Source organism: Pyrgilauda ruficollis, unplaced genomic scaffold (genome assembly GCF_017590135.1).
Source record: "Pyrgilauda ruficollis isolate IOZ18807 unplaced genomic scaffold, ASM1759013v1 scaffold85, whole genome shotgun sequence".
Lineage (NCBI taxonomy): Eukaryota > Metazoa > Chordata > Aves > Passeriformes > Passeridae > Pyrgilauda > Pyrgilauda ruficollis.
In genome coordinates, this window is record NW_024530488.1 from 332,141 (window position 1) to 353,776 (window position 21,636).

The 21,636-nt window shown below is 49.2% G+C and overlaps 1 protein-coding gene across 1 annotated transcript; it reads left to right on the plus strand.

The window, feature by feature from the left end:
* Nucleotides 1-3,185: 3,185 nt before the first annotated feature.
* Nucleotides 3,186-6,742, plus strand: CRYAA (crystallin alpha A). Its single transcript, XM_041487875.1, is given in 4 exon segments — nt 3,186-3,491; nt 3,494-3,694; nt 4,647-4,769; nt 5,801-6,742. Coding segments are annotated over 4 exon segments (840 nt in total). The 3' UTR covers nt 6,011-6,742.
* The last annotated feature ends 14,894 nt before the right edge of the window (nt 6,743-21,636 follow it).

The following is a 21,636-nucleotide window of genomic DNA, read 5'->3' on the forward strand; positions in this document are numbered from 1 at the left end:
TGGAGACAGCCCTGAGCTTGCCTGGGGAGGTGGGAGTCAGTCATGCAGACAAACTGAGAGCAGCTAAACTCAAGCAAGGGCTGTGATTGCTGATGGCAGCTTTACTCAAGAACATGGTCTGGGATTTCTTCAGTTTGTCCTGGGCAATATCCTTTACTAAATGTCTCACTCACATGCTGGCAACTACACATCATGGTTTAGGAAGGGATTATTTCAAAGGTAAGCTGGACAGCAGAACATTCTGGAGGAATTTCTCAGTTTAACTCATGTTCTAAACTTGCAATGAATCTTTGGGAAAAACTGCCTTTGATGCATTGCTCTTGGATGTGCTCATGACCAGATGCATTAATTTTCTTCCATTCAGTTTCTGCCAACAAATCTCACTGCTGTTGCTCAGCAGGTGATAACGATGCTCAAATGTTGTGTGTCTTGTGAGGTCTGGTCTGCTGAACTGATGCAAATGATCACTTTCTCTTCTCATACCGAATTCCCACTGGATGGGATTCATCTCACCAGCTTTGCCTGTCCAGAAGGAGATTAGAATTAGGATTGCCTCCTCAGCTCCCTGCTGAGACACAGACACTGCTGAAAGGGGTCTTGTTTCACCTTTCCTGCCCACCCACATGATGATGTGATCTGGAGGCATCTGCCCTTCCACTGACTGGACAGGCAGCATGGACAACTCATCTGAACAGGACACAGAAGTTTTAGAGCATTGGAAGTCACCTGTGATGCATCTCAGGAGATTGGTTTTTACTTCAGTGACATACAGGCTGTGTGAAGTCTGCATCAGATAAAAACCCTGTAAATGAAATTTGCATTTCAGTGAAATATTTTTGCCCACAAAAGCCAAAAAAGTGTGCCTAAGACATATGGATGTGATTAAGTCTAGGGAAAGCCGTGAAAATGTAGGTCCAGAAGAAAGTAAAGACATAAACACACAAAGTTGGCTGAGGCTTTTCAATTATTTGAGTGTGTGGTAATATACATAAATTCAGACAAAATTCAGTTGAATACATATTTCTAATTTTTCTCTAAAGAGCCAACTCCTTTCATCTCTCTGAACATACAGAGGGCTCTGTCCCTGTATGCTGCCCACTGGAACAGGTTGCCCAGAGAAGATGTGGCTGCCCCATCCCTGGAAGTGTTCAAGGCCTGGTTGGATTTGGCTTAAAGCAACTTGGGTTCCCTCCTTCCTCCTGGCCTCAATAATCCAAGGAATAATCTGGGGAGCACTCTGGAGGTCAGAGCTCAAGAGTTTGGCAGTTCTGTAAGAACTGAAGGATGCCCAGAGGGGATCCTGCCATGGTATGCCTTGCTCCCTGTGCTCCCACCATAGCCCCTGATTTGGGAAACACAAAGAGGATGTTCCCAACACACTTTAGGGATGGCATTCACCCCTCACCCCCTCACCTGGGGCCCAACTGGTCTGTCAGACCCCCAAATCCCTCTCATTTTCTGTGTAAGCACAGTTCCCACAGTTCCTCTACCAGCCAAATAAATAACTTGCTTTGTTGTTCCAGTGAGTTCTTTGGGATTTGAACTTGTTCTGTGTCTCTCCTCTCATTTTTCCTCTTATCCTGCACATCAGGTGATGCATTCTCCATCAGGTCACTGCTGCCACTTGGATAAACACAGGTTAGCAGGTCTCTGGAACTGGAACTGGCTGAGGAGAGATGTTTTTTCTCTGCCAGGACAAATCTCACAGAATTCTTGAAGAAAAAAATCTTGGTAGTGCTTTATGACTTGTTTGCTTTCCCTCAAACAAAATGACAGATTTGGTACAATGGGAATAAATGAGGGGTTAGGTCTCTCTCTCGTGGTTTTTCCCTCTATGGCTTGAGGAGTGATTGATCTCTTTTTGACACCTGATTTTAGAAAATCCTTCATGCCTGAGAGCCAAGGCCGGACCATGGGGCATTTTCATGCTGGAGCTCTCTATGGTGGAACCTAAGCTCTTGTCTGTCTTCTTAGCAGTCTTTACTGTGGTTTTGGGTGCTTTTCTGCTCAAGCTTTTGCTTTTCATGAAGGAAAGCCTCTGTAACAGGATCTTCTGGTTCCTACAATTCCTCCAAGGATTTTCCAAGACCCCACGGTGCCTGGATGCCAGGTGATTCCCAGCTGAATATCACTCAGTGATAGAAAAGCCTCAGTGCTTTTCTCAGCTCAGCTCCTCTGGCCTGCAATGATCTGGTTTCTCCCAAAGAAGAGGGCAGGATCTCAGCCACCCTTGGTTTCTTTAGTCCCTGACAATGTGAGAGGATGATTCAGCCCCTCATATCTGAAGTGTCTTTTGGAAGTGCCCTCTCCTCTTTTTCTTTTGTTCTCTGCTGACTGCAGAAGGTGCTGAGATGCACAAGACTCCCAGCTTCTGATGCTCAGAAGCTCCTGGAACCCTGGAATACAACCCCTGCATCTCTGGATGGGATGGAAGTGGGGTTTCAGCTGTGGCCACAGGCTGTGAGCCCTGCTGTGGAGCTGGGCAGCCTGGCTGCCCTTTCAGTGCCCAGCCACCTCAGCTCTCTGGCAGAGCCCGCGGCTCCGGCGGCGGGCACGCTGCCCATTGCCCGGCAGCCCAGGGTGCCAGCTGACCCCTTAAAGGAGGCTTTAAGTGGAACAGAAATGAAAAACAGCTGTAACCAGAAATGCATGTTAAGCAGGATCTGTGCTGTGACACCATGAGATAAATGGATCTCCCACATCACTCCTAAATCAAAACAAGGACACTCTCAAGAGCAGCTTTGGGACTGATGTTACAGTTGGAGACCAAGCTTATTTTTCTTTCTTTCTTTTGCAAAAGTATTTTTTGTTGAAAGTTTTTGTTTTGTCAGACAAAAATTGATGTTCTGCATCATTTGTTAGTCCTGCTTCCCTGCCAGTCCTGCCATGATCCCTGTGCCAGGGGCGTCAGGCCCCTCTCAAGTGGCAGAGGCACTTTGTAGTGTGTTACAAAAAACTTTCCCCTTCTTCAACCTGAATCTGACCATTTTTCCTTGCTTGGAAGAAAGCTGTTTCATTTATTTGGAAGAAATACTGAATTTCTGCTTCAAGGAGAGGCAGAAAAGAAGCAAATTAATGAAACCCAGGATCAGGTTATGAAGACCCATGGAGCACATCTCTTTCACAAGCGTCTTTGATATGCCCACCAGGGTGTCCTGCTCAGCCTACTTGATTCCACAGGGGACATGCCAGCACCCCTGGGCACCCTGTGCCTCACAGCCTGCTGCCTGGCATCATCCCTCCAGGACATCTGGCACCGATTCCAACCAGACTGTCATTTCCAGGTCAGTCTCCGCATTTCTGCTGACCACGTTGCCTCCATCATGAGATCATGTCTTTCCAGAGGAATCCTGCTAATGCCTTCATTCTGCCAGGCCAGTATATATAGGGGGAGCTTCCCTGGGGCTGCACTCCAGCCAAGGCATCGCCGTCTCCCCAGCAGCGGCACTGCCCCTTCTGCTCTCCCCTTGCAGCCACAGGTCTCAGCAGCAGCAGCAGCAGCAGCATGGACATTACCATCCAGCACCCCTGGTTCAAGCGTGCTCTGGGACCCTTCATTCCAAGCCGTTTGTTTGACCAGTTTTTTGGAGAGGGTCTCCTGGAGTATGACCTCCTGCCTTTGTTCTCGTCCACTATCAGCCCCTACTACAGGCAGTCCCTCTTCCGCAGCGTGCTGGAGTCGGGCATTTCAGAGGTAAGGGCCCTTTCATTTCCTCTCCTTTCCTTCCTCTCCCTCCTTACGCCTCCAGCTGCTCCTCTCCACCCACATCTCACACTGCTCTAGCCCCATGTGAGGGGACGAGGAAGACCCCAAAGCCACTGCCAGGCACAGCCACCCACCCCTTCTTGGGCACAAAGGGAAGTCCTCGCGAGGGACAAAGCTTCCCTTCGAGAAATAGGAACCATTTTGGCTCCTTTTGAGGGTTGTTTCCAACACAAGAAGGCTGATTTTGTTGCTCTGTGCCCACCACCTGTGTAGCAAAGAAGAGCAAGGCTGCTCCAGAGTAAGTGCCTGTGAGGGCAGCTTGCGGGAGTGCAAGTGGGAGCTTTCTCCACCTCCTCCTCCACCTTGGGAGCTTGGTGGTTTTTGCAATCCCTCACTGAAGGACCCCTGAGCAATTTTCTGAAGGGATCTGTAGGGGAATGTGTAGCTGTGGGGGCCATGATCCGAAATTCAGGTCCAGGTGCTTTCTGTAGCCCTCTCTTACTGCTTTCCTCCCAGAGCTACGACCACAAGGAAACCATAAATCACTGAAAGGACAAAACACGCACTACCAGAGAGTCCTACACTGGTTTCCATCCCCTCTCTCTGCCTGGTCCATCTGGCAGGTCACTGAGTGCTAAAGGGTCCCTGGCACAAGAACAGCAGCAAGGAGTAACACCTCTCCCCAGAGCAGTAGCCAAGGTGCAGACACCAGCCATGGCCTCCTGGTGGCACCTCCCACAGCCTCCCAGTGACCCTGTCACCTCCCACGGCCTCTCAGTGTCCCTGAGTCCCCACAATGAGAAGAAGACCCCCACTGAGGTTCACAGTCACAGAAGGAGAAAGTGCCAGACCAGCCGTTTTTGGCCTTTGATCTGTGGTGATGTTGGCAGTGCCCCACACCCGGAGCTGGGCCCTCACTGTGTGACAATGCTCGTTTCAGGTGAGGTCTGATCGGGACAAGTTCACAATCATGCTGGATGTAAAACACTTCTCTCCCGAAGACTTGAGTGTGAAGATTATTGATGACTTTGTGGAAATCCATGGCAAGCACAGTGAAAGGCAGGTAAGTGGAGGTGACGGTGATGGTGGAGCAGCTGGGGAGTCCAGCTCTGTTTTCCTTCTTTCCAACGGTTCTCAGCTGAAGGAAAAAAAAAAGAATATATCAGAAGAAGGAGTTAATTATGAATTGTCATTATTGGCATGGGCTGTTTCCATAGAGCCCCCACCTGATATCTGACAATAACAAGCTAATCCACCCCTCTTTTGTTTATTTTCAATCATCATCTTCCATAACCATCAGATGACCATGTCCATTGTTCACTAATAACACTGGGCCAGACACAGAACATCATCTGGCACTGCTGAAGCATGGCTGAGTTTTCATAAGCCAGAATCCTTAGTGAAAACAGAGTTTTTATATGCCAATCTGGGAGAGAAAAGCAAGAGCAAACAAAACAAAAGAAAACCAACCAAGTGCCTCAGGCTTGGAAACTTTTAACATGGATGTCATGGAAATATCTGTGGGGGTCGAAAAGTGAATTATACCAGCAGGGGTTTAATTCTTCTCATACACATTTTTGGCCAGACAAGGCTCTAGCCTGGAAACAGTATGTATTTTTAAATATAGTTATTATTCTCATGGCAAATTTAAAAAAAAAAAAAAAAAATTGCACTTCTCATTCTTTGGGCCAAAAAAAGAAGGGGGTCAAGATTGTGTACTTTGGCTGACTCAGCATTGCAGCCTGGTAAATAAATACATGGGTGCACACGTCTGCCTTGCCTTTACCTTCCCAGGCCCCCAGACTTTGTCTCCAACCATCCTTTGAAATCAGAAGCCCAAATCAGATCCCAGCCTGGCATCAAACTATGGCCAAAATCGCTCCCTGCTGCCGTGCTCAGCTCTCGCAGCTTCACACTTGTTGAGGGGACACCTGCCCTGACAAACCTGTGAAATTAAACCCAGCAGAGGTGTGCCCAGCGGCCTGGCAGTGCAGTGTCACACTCAGCCAGGGTGATTGTGGATCTCCTGCCCTGAGGGAGCTGGACAAAGGGAGTTTCTGACACGCCTTCCCCCCTTTCCCCACTGCCTCTCAGGATGACCACGGCTACATCTCCCGGGAATTCCACCGCCGGTACCGCCTGCCTGCCAACGTGGACCAGGCTGCCATCACCTGCTCGCTGTCCAACGATGGCATGCTGACCTTCTCGGGCCCCAAGGTCCCCTCCAACATGGACGCCAGCCACAGTGAGAGGCCCATCCCCGTGTCCCGCGAGGAGAAGCCCACCTCCGCACCCTCCTCCTGAGCCCGCTGGCCGCCGCGCTGGGCAGGCTGCCACCACCCGCGGGCCTCGCTCCCAGAGCCTTTGTGTAGATATCAGTGAATATCTAGAGGGGTTTCTTCTTCTGTTGGTTCCTCCCCCACTTTGTTTCCTCCTTTTTTTTGTTTTCCTTTTTTTTGTTTTTCCCCTCTTCCCTTGGGTGGAACGAGGGGCTGGGTGAGCGGCTGGTGGACTTGGAAGTTAAACCTCGTGGGGATGGCAGGGATGGCAGTGCTGCCATGCTGCTGTACTTGCTGAAAGGGTCTTCGTCCGGTGCTGCAGCCCCTATCCACCATCAGGTAGGAAGGAGTGCACGAGTAACGCTGGCTGCTGGTGCACCAAGCCTCGAGGCAAGGCTTGGGACAGGGGAAAAGCCCTGCAGAATTGCTGTACCCCACTCAGGGTTAAACTGGTTACTCTCAAACAGCAACAGAGCCAAGCCCCACACTCAAGACCCCGCATCCGTGTGGTGAACCTGCATGAGTTCCTTGCAACTGCAGGAGAAATAATAACAATTATAATAACTACCAATAACATCTCACCTTCGGGGGGGTTGCAATGTGTATTTTTTTTTTTCAGCAAAGTGTTTAAGTGTCTCTGTTCACACCTCTGCCCTGTCATTTCCCTTCGGGACAACTGACAGGAGGACAAGCACGTCTTTCCACTGTCTCTGTAGGCCCTCGGGGGGGAGAGAGGGGGGCTCACCACTGTGCAGAGGCTTCCCATCCCCAGCCAGCTCTCCCCAGCCTGTGTGTGACACACTGTCTCCCTTGCTCTCTCCTGTAACTCTAGGGTAGCTCCACCTCTTCTGCTGGTATCTGGCGCTCAACCTGAGAACGTGGTCAGTGGCGGTCAATAAAGTGAGATAGGAAACACGCAACCAGCCTTGAGGGTTTCATTTCTTCCTTTTTAAGGCTCTTGAAAGTTACTGTGGTGCCCAGCACCACTTGGAGGATGTGCTTTCCACCGCTGGAAGTACGTTTTGTGAGGATGGCTTGCTTTTCCTTTTGTGTTCCTGTTATCCCTCGTGCAAGCAAAACCAAAAGGGTCAGAGAAAAAACAAAACTCAGCAGCTTGACCACCACAGCATTCCTGCAGACCATTGGGTCAGTACAAACATCCACTTCAAACCTCATGCCCGTGGCACCACGTGACAGATTTAATCTGAAATTAATGATTAAGGTTGTTTGATGGCAGGGTGGGTGGGGTGGAGGTACGAGCTCTCCCTGCAGTTGCCACACGTGAAATCCACAGCTCCAGTGTAAGCGAGTACCCAAGAGTAAAGGTTTCAGCACCATGCTCTGCTCAAAAAGCTTTCCACACAGATGGATATCCAGGGTGTTCAGGAAAGGCCCCCACATCCCCATAATTTACCACACAGGTATAATAATCTCAGACAGTTTTTGCTGCGCCAAAAAGCTGAGCCCACCAACCTCCTCCTCTTTGATGCTGATTAGCTGTGAAAAACAGAGGAAATAAATGCAGTTGTTTGTTGGTTGGGGTTTTTTTTTCCCCTCATGGCGTGGGCTTAGATATTAATATGAGCCATAAACACAGAAGCTCTGAGACTATTTAAATTTAAAAGCCACTTGCTTCTGCCATATCTAGGCCAAAACTCAGGGAGGGCTGGGAGTTGAGGAGCAGAGGCATCTCCTCTTATCCAGACGAAGTGAGTGTGCTCCAGGACTCATCCCAGTCCCTGCCTGCATCCCCTGAGGGATCATTACTGGGACCAGCATCACGGCACTTGTGGCAGAGGTTGGGAGTGGGACAAGGCTGCAGGAGGGGGAAAGTGCTGCAGATGCAGGAGAAAGCAAAGGAGGGAGATTACTCTCTGGTAATTAGAAAGCAATAAATCCCCTCAGTGTCTGACACTCTTTTAAACCAATTTTTTACTGAGATTAATTACTGGGCAATCTCAGAGCTTTCTACCACAAATTGTGCAGCAGTTGTGTTTGCATCTCCGGGGAAAGGCATGAATGAGTGCACTTTGGGAAAGGGCAATTTCTTTCCAGGAGGGAGCTGTAGCTGCAGGCATGGAAAGGGCATTTTAACTGAAGCTGCCTCGTTTCTTTGCCTGGTGCTAACAGGTCCCCAGCCTCTGCTGCTTTCCCTTCAGATGCATCTTTTGCCAGAGCCTTGGTTCCTCCCTGCCATGTGCTGACATCTCTCCCCTTCCTGACAGAAACCCAGCAAAGCCAGGAGGAAAAAAAAAAAATCTAATCCCAGACATTTGACCCCCATTCAAACCTCTCAGAGGTGTCAAAATAGGGAAAGAGATTGTGAGCATGATCTGTGTGCAAATGTTACCTGCAGGTGCCTGAGCAGCCTGTGTGTCTGTCAGGGCCATCAAATGACACCTGAGCCATTTGTGGGCCACTTTTTATGCCTGGCTGGCAGAAAGTGAGGGTTTTGGTGGGAAATGATGACAGGAAATCAGGGCAGGTTTGAGACAAGCCAGGAGCCACACAGAGGGGGCAGCAGCTCAGGACCCATGCTGCCCCTCACTTTTGGGGACACCAGACCATGACTGCCTCCCTGCTCTGAGAAGGGATGATTTTAAAGCCTTTTGCAATCCATAAGCTAATTAAACCCATAAGCAGCTCTGAAAGCCTCTGTGCAAGGACATTGGGGTGTCTGGTGGTGTTTTGTGTGGGACAGGGAATGCGTCCCCAAACCCAGAGCCCCTCTGACCCCAAAAGGCTCATCCACTTGCACAACAGCTTGAGCACTGCCACTAATGCCTGTGTATCACTCAAAATATTTCAAATTTTCAAAATTTTCAAAATTTTCAAATTTAAACCCATAAGCAGCTCTGAAAGCCTCTGTGCAAGGACATTGGGGTGTCTGGTGGTGTTTTGTGTGGGACAGGGAATGTGTCCCCAAACCCAGAGCACCTCTGACCCCAAAAGGCTCATCCACTTGCACAACAGCTTGAGCACTGCCACTAATGCCTGTGTATCACTCAAAATATTTCAAATTTTTCATCCAGAAGTCTTCCCAGTCATATCTATCCAGGATACTCCTCCTCTTCTCTGCAAAAATTCTTGTTTCCCTTTGCTGAGGTTGTCATTTAAAGAAATTCTTGTTATTCATAACCTATGGTGGTTTCAGGAAGGAGCTCTTCACCACAACTTTCTTTGTAAATTCACCTAATAATAATGTGTTGATAACACTCTTTAAGGATTAATAAAATTTCTTGGAGGTTTTTTGGTTGTGAATTAGTTGATAGTTTTATGATGGAGGGAAAGGCAGCAAAGGGCCCTGCCCACAAGAACTTTCAAAGTGTCTGGGCAGTTTGTGAAGTGTGGCCTTTAGCCAGAGCCTTCTGCTCAGGGTGACTATTCATCTTTTTGCAGTGTGTTTTTGTTACCTATTGGTTTGTACCCAGACTGGTAATCTTGCTTCCCTACAGCAAAGCAGAAATTACTTTAGCTTCTCCTCCAGAGGAGTTATCAGAGGGCTCCCAGGAGGATGCAGCAGATGGTGCTCCAGGGACATGCAGCCTCCTCCAAGTAATTCCCCTTCTTCCCACAGGCCCCAGTGACTCAGTGGGGTGGCAGTGACGTGGGGGACAGCAGCAGCTTCTGGTGCTGCCCCCTCCCCTCCTTGGCACTGCCCTGTTTGGGCAGGGTACCTCTGCCAGGGTCCTGCTTCCTCCAAGAAAAACCCAGGAGCACGAACTGGCAGGATCCAACCCGCAGGCCACCAGCCAGGAAGCTGTCCCTGAGCATTTGGACCAGTGCCCCTGACTTGTCACCCTTCTTGGCAGGGGGATAAGGAGGTTTCTCCTCATCCTGCTCACCCAGAGCTCACCCAGCTCTCTCTGCAAGGGAGTGGGGCAGTTCAGGGATGCTGCATCCTCCCCATGCTGATCCTTTAGCTCTGGAATGTTGTCCCCTGGCTCCTGGCAGAAGGACAGCCCTGGAGACCAGGAGGGATTGCCTGGCAAAGCCGTGTCCCCACGGGGTGGCAGCCTTGCCTGTGCTCTGGCACTCCCAAGGGCTCTCTTCTCACCAGGTTTCAGCACCTCCCAGGGAGATGGGATCCAGGGCACAAGGCAAGCAGGCACAAGGACCCAACCAGAGTTGCACAACTCTGGCATTTCTTGGTTTCTGATTGATTTACAAGCTAGCCAGTGCTACATAAAAACTGGGAGTAGCCTGAAAGTTTACCAGCATTTTTCACCCAAAGCAAATTCTGCTGCATGCAATCTCTGTAACCCCTCATCTCCTTGGCATCATCATCAGGATTTGGGCTCTGCCACACAGGTCTCTAAACTGGAATTAAAATAGCAGTAGCTGCAGGGCTCCAAACACATTAAAAAAACCCCAATATTCTCTCAAAAGAACAGTGGGCACATCTCTGCAGTTTATTGCAGTGTTGGGCACATAAATCTGGGAGGTGCAGCCAGAGGAGACTGTAATGATGTGGGGTCTGCCCCCCTAACTTGGACTTTGTCCCTCTGGTGTGACCTCCTGTCAGGACAGGCTTGGAAAGGCACCAGCTCACACCAGTGGAGCAGGTGCCTGCTGTGTCCCTCATTCCCAGCTCCTGACCTGGCTGAGGGGCTTTTCCCAGGGGAAATGCAGTCAGGGCCCATCCAGAGCCCACAGAGCAGGGCCGGAGCCTGCTCACATGGCTGGTGCTTCACTTGCAATTAACTGGCCCTTTTAACGAAAAATGTCCGCTTGGGACAGGCACAGATGTCCGTGGCATTTCTGAGAGAGCAGCACAAGTGGAATAAAAATGAAATCCCAGTCCGAGAGGCTGAGGCAGGACGACGGAGTGACGCAAGCCGGCCAAAGCTCAGGAGACGTGTCTGTGCCTCAGAGTTCATCCTCCAGCTGACTTGCCGAGATCTACCACACATCAGGAGGGGCCTGAACTCCTCTGAGAGAGAAAACTGTCTGTCTGCTCGGGGAAGGCGAGACCCTGCTGCCCCGGGGTGTGGGCAGAGCTGATCCACAAGGCCCTGGAGCCCCCCTGAAGCGCTCCTTGCTCCCAGGGTGGGCTGTGGTGTCTCACTGGAGCAGTTTTGGGGGGCTGAGGTCACTCTGCAAGGGTCCAGAGGTGGGGAGGCTGTGCATGGGGTGGGTTCAGCACACGAGGGGCTCAGTGTGGCATTGCCTGGTGTGTCCCAGCTCAGCTGGCAGTCAGGAGAAAGGGAATTTCCATGATTTCCTTGTGGTGCTTTCTCTGTTAAAACTTCATAGCTGCTCGATCGTGTCATTACCCTCCGGTGAGGGGGAAAGGAGCAGTGCTTAATTCAGAGCCTGCTCTGCCTTCGGGCCACCAGTGAGATCTGCACACTTGTGTATTTCAGTGCACAGAAAAGTGTAACATCCAACGCGGCATTTGCGCACGAACAGTTTTATTTCCTTGGCGCCTCGAGCGCTGTGCTCAGAGATGCTGCACCCGAGGATTTTTACATCCTCATCCCAGTATTCCTGCGTTATTCCAAAGGCTCTGGTCTCCCTTCCCGATGTTTTCCTGCCCTGCCCGCCCGGCAGGACCCGGGAGGTGGCAGCAGCCCCTCGCCGGTGGGACCGAGCATCCTCCGCCTTGGAGGGGAGCACACGATGGGAAGGTCACACTCGGGGTTTGCCGAGCATCTCCTGTACGTTCCTCCACAGAATGTTGGGTTTTCCTTTTTTCCTTTCCTTTTTTCCCGATCCCCCACAATAATTATTTCGGTTTTCTTTTCTCTTTTGTCTCTGACAGGGCGCTCAGAGGGAGCAGAGCAGCACCATTGTCCGCGCTGTCTCCGTTTTCCACCCACTCAGGCTGATGTCAGCCCCTCGCTGCAGGATTTAATGCATTGCTCTCTGCCTTCCACACTGCTTATTTCAACAACTTTTTGTTTCTCATTTTTTCCATCTGCTGGGGAAATCTCAGAGCCAGAGCCTGGCTCCCACCTCTGATGCCCCTTTCCTCCTTGCTGAGCCGTGCTGGAGGATGGGACATGCAGGATCACCCTGCCACTGAGTCACCAGAGTGGAAATAAAAGGGAGCCCAGGGGAATAGGCCCCTCACAGTGTTTTGCAGGCCACTGAGGGTCAAAAAGATCCCTTTTATTCCCCCTTTGTCCCTTGCATGAGCCCAGGACACTCTGCTGAGTCTTGCAGGAACAACATTTGGCTCTGATGATGTTGATATTGAGATAACTCAGAGCTCAGAGCTGAGCTGTAAAGGCCTTTGGAAGTCTTCAGAGCTCTCAGTGCTGACTAAGGAAGGCCTGGGGTTTAATTTCCTGCTATGTTTTTGTTGTTATTGTTGTTTGTTTTTACTCAAAGGGAACTATTTGGAATGTCTAGCCTTGTCTCCACTGGTTTTGCTGGAAGGCTCCTTGGGCTTTTCGGAGGATTTGCATGTTGAACTCTCTCACACTGTAAACAAAGCGTGTCAAATCCCTCCCAAGGATGCTGATTTTCCAAAGCATTCTTTAAGATCCTGACCTTTCTTCTCCAGTAATTTATGAACTACTTCCAAACCCTCCACAAAAGAGTAATGCAAAAAATCCTGACTTATTTATGTGCTTCAGCAGGCCATAGGGGTAAGAAAAGCTATACATAGCTTTATTTCAGTCTCTGGATATGTCATTATTTCCCTCCCCTGTGAGGTTCATGACACCAGGATTATGACCCTGTCCATGGGGCTGTAACCAGGGAGCCCAAGAGGCTCCTTCAGCCCCCGTAGCAATTTGGCCTCCCCTGAGATGATTTCTGCTGCTCATTGATTTTCAACCTGTCAGCTCAAAGTCTCACCTGAATTTAATGCAAAACAAATACCCTGACACATCAACACAGGGAAAAAGGAATATGATGAACTTAATTAGAAGTGGCAGGGTGGTTCAGCAGAGTCTAGGAAAGGATTTTGTAGAGGAGAGCAACTGTTCACAATTTTTTGCTGGGCTGTATCTTCTCTAGCAGCACACACCAGAGCTGACTTGCAAGCTTGCCAGCCTTTTCTCTTCCAGGCACTACTAATTCCCTATCATTTTATCTCCCTATCATTTCAGCCTAATAAAAAAGGCAGCACAGAGTAAGAGAGGCATAGACTGGGTTGCATGGAAAGCTCAAATAAGAAATAGTATCAATGGGTGAGCTGGAGAAGTTGGCTATAACAATATTTCCATCTCCCTTGGAAAAAAGCAGCCCAGCCACACTCCACCTCTCCTGGGGGGCTGGCAGATAACTCAGAGATAAAGTCTCCAGCTAAAGTATTACAGACACATCAGCTCCTTTATGCTTCAGTAGCACAAAATTTTAAAAACTCCAAAGCAAAACACAGATTAGAGGCTATATATGAATTTTTCTCCTTTGATAAGATGAAGTGGCAGGAGCCACTGTAACACATTAAATGCTTGTAAATTCTCTCCAGAGGAGTGCAGCAGAATTCAGCTGTGGTCACTGTGCAGCTGGGCTGTCCTGCTCTCCCTCCCACCAACTGATAATCAGGGTCAGCCACTGAGGGGGACTGAACTGGAATTTGAGCTTCTCATTGACATTTTTTCACATTCAAATTGCAGGAGGTTGCCTCACTGTGTGATTTCCATGTTTGGGTCATTAACCAAGCAGCTGAAAATGCATTAATTAAACCAAGGCGTTAAAAATCCCCCTCCCCCCCCCCCCCAAAAAAAAAAAAAACCAAAAAACAAATGGAAAACAACCAATCAACCAAAAAAGTAATTAAAATAAGACAGAAGAGTCTGACAGAATTTTACAGACAAGTTTTGGAGTAAGACAGCATAAATGGAAGGAAAAACTCACACCCACAGCACTTGTGATTTCATTTTTTTCGCTGCCAGCCCTTGCAGGAGGGGTTTAAAGCAGGGGTAATGTGGTGACAGGAATCACTGAGGTGAGCAGTCACTGTGCCAGAAAAACCCCTCTGCCCGTGACCATCACAGCACTTGGGTCAGAGAGGGGTTCCTCACCACCTGCTAGCACCACAGAATGAATTCCCCCAATAAATCAGATGTGAACTCAAGTTTCTCAGGCCTCTGAGGTAAAGTGCTCTCCTTACCTTGGAACAGAAGCAGACACCGAGGTCTCTGGCAGATTTTGCTGCAGCTGCAGTGTCTCAGGACACAGCCAGGTCAACGGGTTGTAGACAGATGGAATATTTATCATTACATCCACTAGCACAGCTGGAAAAATTAGGGGAGATTTTGATCTCTGAAGCCAATCTGCAAGTCAGTGAGGACTTTGAGAGACGAGCCTTGACTGTGGTTGTTATGAGAGGTTTGACATCACCCCCTTCCACTGCTGTGGCTTGGTCTGCAGGGGAGGGCAGTGGCAGCAGCCACATTTCCCAGACTTTCTGCCAAAGTTTTCCTCCTTGGTGCCTGTGCAGCCCTTCTGTTGGAACTCTGATGGCTGAAAACTTCGAGCTTTCTGAACTTAAGGGTGCCAGCCCTCAAGTAAACACCTTGTTTGACCTGAGACCTTGGAAAAGGCTTCAAAAATTGAGTGACAGCACAGAAACAGTGTGTGTGCATAGTTTGGATGGCATTGTGTGATCTCACAGGGTGAAAAAACTTAGATTTGGGGTTTTAGTATATGGTGATATATGGGAGCCAAGATGGAGAAATTTGGGTGTGATTTAGATGTTTTTTTGCACCTTATTCTTCCTTCTTCTTCACAAATCTGTGTAGTTTTCTCCAACTGGATGAAAGATGCATTGTGGGTTTTTGGTGATCATAATTGGGTTAGAAGCATAAATAATATAGATGTCAACTGTTTATTGGGTAATTTGGACTTAAATAGCTTTGAACAGACACCATTTTAGCTCACTTTCTTGACTTGTTAGAGAGAGCTCACATCTTGTGAGTTTGTGATAGATAAGGGTAATAAACTTCAGAGTGAGACTTCAAAAACAATGTCTCCTGGGTTTTATTTGCCCTAACCTTGGAGTAAGAAAGAACTTGGTATTCCAACACCCTTCCATGGGTTCACAGATGCTGTCAGCACTCCTGTGTCTGCCAGTGAATGGCAGCAGAGCTGGGAGGCCATGCAACAGCAGCAGAAATCTGGTTTAACCTCTTGTCTGATAAGTTCACTTCTCTGATAAACCTTAAAGAAAGAGAAGATGGAAGTCTGGGTGTTACAGAGGGGTAAAGAGGTGGGTAGGATACAATTCAACTATTATTACTGCTTTTGGTATAATTCTTTATGTTAAAAAGTGCACTGTAGAGATACAGAATAAAAGAAACCTGGCAGAAAACTCTTCTAGACCATGGGACTGCTTTAAGGCTGGATGCTCTGGGTGCAAAAGCTGCTTGGGTGGCTCTGGGCAGGCAGATTGCATGAGCTCAGGTGTCTGCATGAGCCCTGCACAGGCAGGGGTGGGACGGGGAGAGGGAATTATTGAGCCCCTTGATAGTGGGGACCAAAGTTGAAGTGTGACAAGATTTAAGAAGAGAGAGGAGAGGCAGAAGAGGAGGTACAGGAGGAAGGAACATTTGCAAGAGCAAGGACAAAGGGAATGGCTTCAAACTGAAAGAGAATAGGTTTAGATCAGATATTAGGAAGAAATTCCTCCCTGTGATGATGGGCACCCCTCACAGGGTGTCCAGAGCAGCTGTTGTTGCCCCATCCCTGGATGTGTCCAGGGCCAGGCTGGACAGGGCTTGGAGCAGCCTGGAGCAGTGGAAGGTGTCCCTGCCCATGGCAGGGGGGTGGAATGAGATGTTCTTTAAGTTCCCTTCCAAACCATCCTAGGGTTCTGTGATAAGCAACCACGGGATATCAGCACCGACATCAGCTGGGAATACTCAAGGGCTGAGTGCCAGGATCTGTGCCTGGAGGAGGCTTTTGTGGTATTTTGGGCCTGGTGGGTGGGTGCCCTGGGAAAAAGTGTGGGTGCTCTTACTCTTGTTAGGACTCTTTGGCAGCATCTGCTCACAGAGGATGGACAAAATTCAGACATGTCCTGCTGTGGAGAAAAATCTCCTGGGGAAAGTCCCTGTAGCTAGAAAGCCAAAAACTCCTTGGGAAAGCCCCAGACTATCCTCAGCATGAGGTGGTGGAGAAGAGGCCTCAAGGGAGGAGATGAAGTTGTGCATAGGTGGAAACCCCCCTGCCCACCCCAGAGGGAGTGGCTTTGGGCTGGGGGCACAGTGACACTACCTGGGACATCTCCAGGGCATTAGCTGGGCTCCTGCAGGGAGAACACGAAGAGAGGGAGCAACAGCCACTTTTTTTGTTGGTTGTTTGGGTTTTGTTATAATTATGAGTTATGTGCTCCACAGTAAAGCACCAAGAGAAACTGCGAGGTTTTTTTACTGGGTTCCCTTTGAATTAATCTCTCTTCTGGGCAGTCCTCCTGCTAAAGCCACTGCCTTTTGATCCATCCACCAGTCCCTGGCACTGCCCCACATCCAAACTGACTCCAGCTCTCACTCTGTGTCACCTCCCTTCTGCAGCCAGCTCCCTCCAGCACTGCCTCCTGCTCACCCGTGGGATTCATCCCTGATGTTGCACCCCTGGGGCAGCTGCTCAGCCAGGTGAATTTGGCAGCAGTTCTTTCCAGAAGAGCCCTTTCTGAGCTGGGATGGCAGGCAGTGAGCAGACACGTCTGGTGTGTGCAAAGGAAGGTGCTGATCTCTGTGCTGTGCACATGCAGTGGGAATGCCAAAGAAGTAACAGAATCACAGACTCACAGAGGGGTTTGGGTTGGAAAGCACCCTAAAGATCATCTATTTCCAGCCAAGGGCCAGGCTGCTGACATTAATCAAACTGTCACCTCACCCTTGGTTGTATGGACACGGTGACACCACCATGCCAGGAGAACTGTGGGACCAGCAGGCACCAACAATTCTGCTGAGCCTTGCAAAATGCCAGCACCTCTATGCAGAGCTTCCCTTTCCATCTAAAATCACAGCTGAAAATAACCCTCCCTTCCAAAGGATGGCCCTGTTTGAGCCCACGGTGCATGACAAGGGGGTTATTTATTGCCAGCGTGCTGAGAATAGGATTTTACAAGGAGAGGGAGGGTGACAAAGCCTATTCCCAGCAAGCTGGGACATTTGGACACCTGTTCCTGAGTTAACCAGTGCACTATCATGCATCAGAGATGTATGGAGTTATCAAGTTATCTGCAACACTTCAGAGCCCACAAATTTTCCAGCTGCCACCACCACACTGGCTGTTGTCCGGGGCTCCCCGTGAACCCTGCCTGCACATTTATTTTGCTTGCAGTTGGATCTGGCTTGGCAACAGAATTCCCCCAGCAGTTATGTGAGTTTCCCTTCACTTTTTTAAGAATCAAAGCCCCAGGCAAAAACCAGAAGGCTGCACACTAGTGGGACAGGGAAGGTGGAGGCTGCAAGGCTGCTGAGCTGCCCTTCTCGTGCACTTGGGAATGTCAGAGGGGAAGGGTCACAGTCATATTTTCTGAAAAATCCCTTCGCCCAGGATTTTTCCCCTGGGAAGCTGAGAAGCCTCAGAGAAAAATGAAAACAATAATTATCTCATTTGCTTCTCCAGTGTTTTGCTGCTTTGGAATGTGTTTGGAGATTGCTTATCCAGCAGGTGATTGTTTCATTAGATTCTGGTGTGAATTGTTTTGACTCATTGGCCAATCAGTGCCAAGCTGTGCTGGGACTCTGGAAAGAGTCACGAGTTTTCATTATTATCTTTTTAGCATTGTCTAAGTATCCTTTCTGTATTCTTTAGTATAGTTTAGTATAGTGTTCTTTAATACAATATAGTATCATAAAATAATAAATTAGCCTTCTGAGAACATGAAGTCAGATTCACTGTTCCTTCCTTCCTCTGGGGGCCCTGCAAATACAACAGGGAAGGGACTGCCTGCTTCAGCCCATCCAGTCCCCTCCTGTCATGAACAGCAACTTGAAAGCCTGTCCTGCCCAGCACGGCTCACAGAACATTTTCTTCCCAAGCCTCAGTGCACTCTAGAATGCAAAGCACTTCCTGACCACACTTGAGCCAATTTAGATCAATGGGGTGAAAGATCAAAAGACCCAAACTCTGCTGCTCTAGGGGGGTGGGGAGGGCTGCAGGTCAGCTCAAGGGCTTTGCCAGCATCCCAGCAGGAGAGGGATGCTTGGAGACAAAAATGCAGGAATAATCCTGCTTTCAGCTTGCTCATGCTTTTAGGAAGTTTGTAGGAAGTGTGGGGAAGCTCAAACTGGCATGCAATGAGCAGGTAAGAAAGGATTTGGGATCAGGTTGTGAATGGCAAGCCCCACCATCCATGCATTTCCCACCCCTATTAATTACTCTTCTCCGGGCTGCAAGGATGGGATCCAGCTTTCCTAACTCTGGAGGCCTGGGGCAGACATCTCATCTGAGCTCACTGTCCTTTTCTCCCTGGGCAGGCAGGGAAAGCAGTAGCTGCTCCATGGACACCCTCCAGCTGACCCCCTCTCAGCCATCTCCACCAGGAAGGGAGGTGCTGCTCCCAGGCTGGGCTCTGCTTGGGCCAGGGAGCTCAGGAGGAGATAATTCATTTACATCTGAGAGGATAAATCTTATCCAAAGCACCCACCTGGTGCTCAGGAAGACCTGACTTCAGAAGACCTGCTGGATGACTTTGCTCCTCATCTGAGTGCCTTGAAGCCTTCCTTGTGGAATGAGTGAGTGCCAGACTCTCTCTCCCTCTTGGAAGCATCCTGGAGCTCAGATGAGAGGTGTGCACAAGCACAGACTCATGCAGAGCCTGTGGAAGTTGTGACAGAGGTGTGAGGATTGGTAAGAACAGCCTCTCTCTCCCTCTTGGAAGCATCCTGGAGCTCAGATGAGAGGTGTGCACAAGCACAGACTCATGCAGAGCCTGTGTGGTAGAGGAAGTTGTGACAGAAGTGTGAGGATTGGTAAGAAAGGAGAATAAATGGGAATATTGGTGTGCAAAACTCCCAAAGGAGTAACTGGCAGGAGGGGGACAGGAGGGATGGCAGCTGTTGGTGGCACCTGGACTGGCAGGTCCTAGAGAAGCACAGCCAGGGACAGCTCCTCAGAACACCCAGAGCAGGAGACAAAGGACTCAGGAGACAAAATGCTGATGTCTCACAGGGACGTGTGGCAGGATGGAGAGACTCCTCAGAGCCTGAAGAGTGAAAAACACCTCTGAACCTGGACAGTGTCACTCAGGAGACCTGGGGAGGACTGGCAGCCAGTGCTCCTGCTGTGCCAGCATGAGGAGCTGTGCAGATCAGGTGCATATGAACTCCTCAGTGCTTAGGTTTATGTGACTGTGACAGTAGGAGGGAGTGACTTTCATTTTGTTTAAAAATAAATCTCTCTTCTACTCTTATCAGGTCAGGTATTGAACTTATTGCATTTTTATTCATATTGCAGCAATGAAACAAGCCTTGACTTGGAAATGGGCTTGGACACAGTCTCTGGTCCTGGAAGGGTCTTAAGGCTTCCTGGTGGATTTGTACTTACAGTGCCTCTGTGGTGTTAAGCTCCATCAGAGTCTAAGGTTACCCCGAATTTCCAAGTGAAAATCATTGGCTCAGGTTTGCTTGAGGCTTGGCCTTGGCTTGTCTGACAGGTCTGTGAATCCCTGAAGCCCTTCAGCTTTGGCTCACTTTTACAGGCTCCTGACAAAGTACAAGAAATTCGCTGCTGCATTGATCACAAACTGCTCTGAGCTGCAAGGGACCCACAAGAATCATCACAGCCAGCTCCTGGCCATAAATGGGACAGCCCCAGGAATCCCCCCAGTGCCTGAGAGCGTTTTCCAAACATGTGCACAGCCAGCTAAGCCAGTGCAGTGTTGGCAAGGGTGGATCTGGAGCCCTTGGGCCCCTGTGCAGCCCCTTGGTCCGTGATTCCCATCTCTATGGACAGCCTGACTTTGGCTGCCACTTCTTTTTCTTGAATCTATTTTTCCTCGAAAGCTTAAAGCAGAGATTCCCATGGGAAAGATGTCTTCCCTCTGGTGTGAGGCTGGCTCAGCATTTTCTGAGTGATGACCTGGAGAAAAACTCCTGGGGAACCAGGGCAGAGCGAGGGGACAGTGTGGGTTGGATTGCCAGGGTCTTTGCACACTGGGATAAACAAAGCAATGGAATGTAAGCTCAGTGTGTATTCCAAGGCTGGAATTTCTGCTTCAGTGTCTGTTAAAATCTTGCCCTGTTCAGCTGCATACCTTCATCAGTGCTGCCATATTTCTGACATCCTTCTCCATGTGGGGTTATACAGGACCTCCAAATTTCTCGGTATCCCTCAAGAATTTCTTAATTTTTTAACACAAATTCACTTTAGAAATGGAGAAAAGGGTCAAACCCAGACCAGCTGAACCAACGAGGCATTCAGCTAAACACAGCCTTTCTGTGCAAAGGCCAGGCACAGGGGTGGTTTTGCAAGAAGCTCACCAAACATGAATTGAAAAGAGTGGAAGTAGTTTGCAGACTTTTGTTCTTGATTTTTCACTTCTTGTGGTTTAGCTCCAGCTGGCAAATAAGCCAAATGGAGCCCCACACCAGGCACTGTGATGAAAATTAACTCTACCCCAGCCAAAACCAGCACATCCCCTCCCCTGCCACATGGTGCAAGCATCAAAGACTTCTGACACATCCCAGCCATGCCTGGAGACAGGCTTGAAAGGAGATTAACCTTGGTTCTTCAAAGCCTGAAATCCAGAGGGATATTTGACCAGGGCTGTATTCTGCCAAGCTCCAGAGGGAGGCAGGTGGATGCTGTGGCTCTCTTGCAGATGTGGGGCAGCACTGTGGGTTTGCACTCCCCACAGAGGCCAGCCAGACCTCTGGAGATGCTGCTTTAATTCCCTCAGATGGCTTTGGCAGACTGATCAAATGGCTTAAAATGAGGGGCCACCCAGAAACGAGGCAGGAAACCATCCCTGGGGGCAGCCTGAATGTGGCAAAGAACCAAGAGATCAGTGGGAAAGAGAAATGTGGGTTGGACTGGCAGCTTCAGGGGAGACCAGAGGCACATCGTGGACTTTGCTGTGTTTGCACACACGGGGGAAGGATCTGTATCAGTATTAAACCAGGAATTGCTGCTCTGACAAGACATTACCACATCAGCTGTGGAGGAGTGAGCCTGCATTCTGTAACAGGCTTGGAAGGTTTATTCCAAGTCTTGCAGATGTGGGACTGTTGACACAAACCTAGAATTGGTACCTCTTTTGGAAAATTACCATTATGAGAAGACTCATTAGGGATAATACTCTCATTTCCTTTCTGGCAGCAAGTCTGCCAGCTAAAATAGACAGTAGGATGCTTTTCACTGATAGAGGAAGATAAAGGATAAAATATTTTTTTTTCTTGTTTTTAAAGCAACACAAGTAATTTATCTGCATTGTGGCTGTAGAGTAGGCAGGATTTTAATTATTAAGTTTCCACAGGGCAGCCTTAGGTCTTGGTGGGAGTCTCCCAGTGGACAGGCTGAAGGTTTTGTTTCTGCTTTGAGCTGTGCTCTGCAGGATTCCCAGGTTTTTCAGTCTAGTTACTAACCCTGAGGTGCCTTACAAAGGATTGTAAAGGTTCAGCAACCCTGAGGTGAGAATCTCATGAATCTAGGCTGAGTTTAAGAAGTCTCTCTGGTTCTTAGGAAGGTCCCTTGGGTCAAGCCAGGCTGAAGGTCCAGAGCTTTGTGACTGAGGCAGAGTGA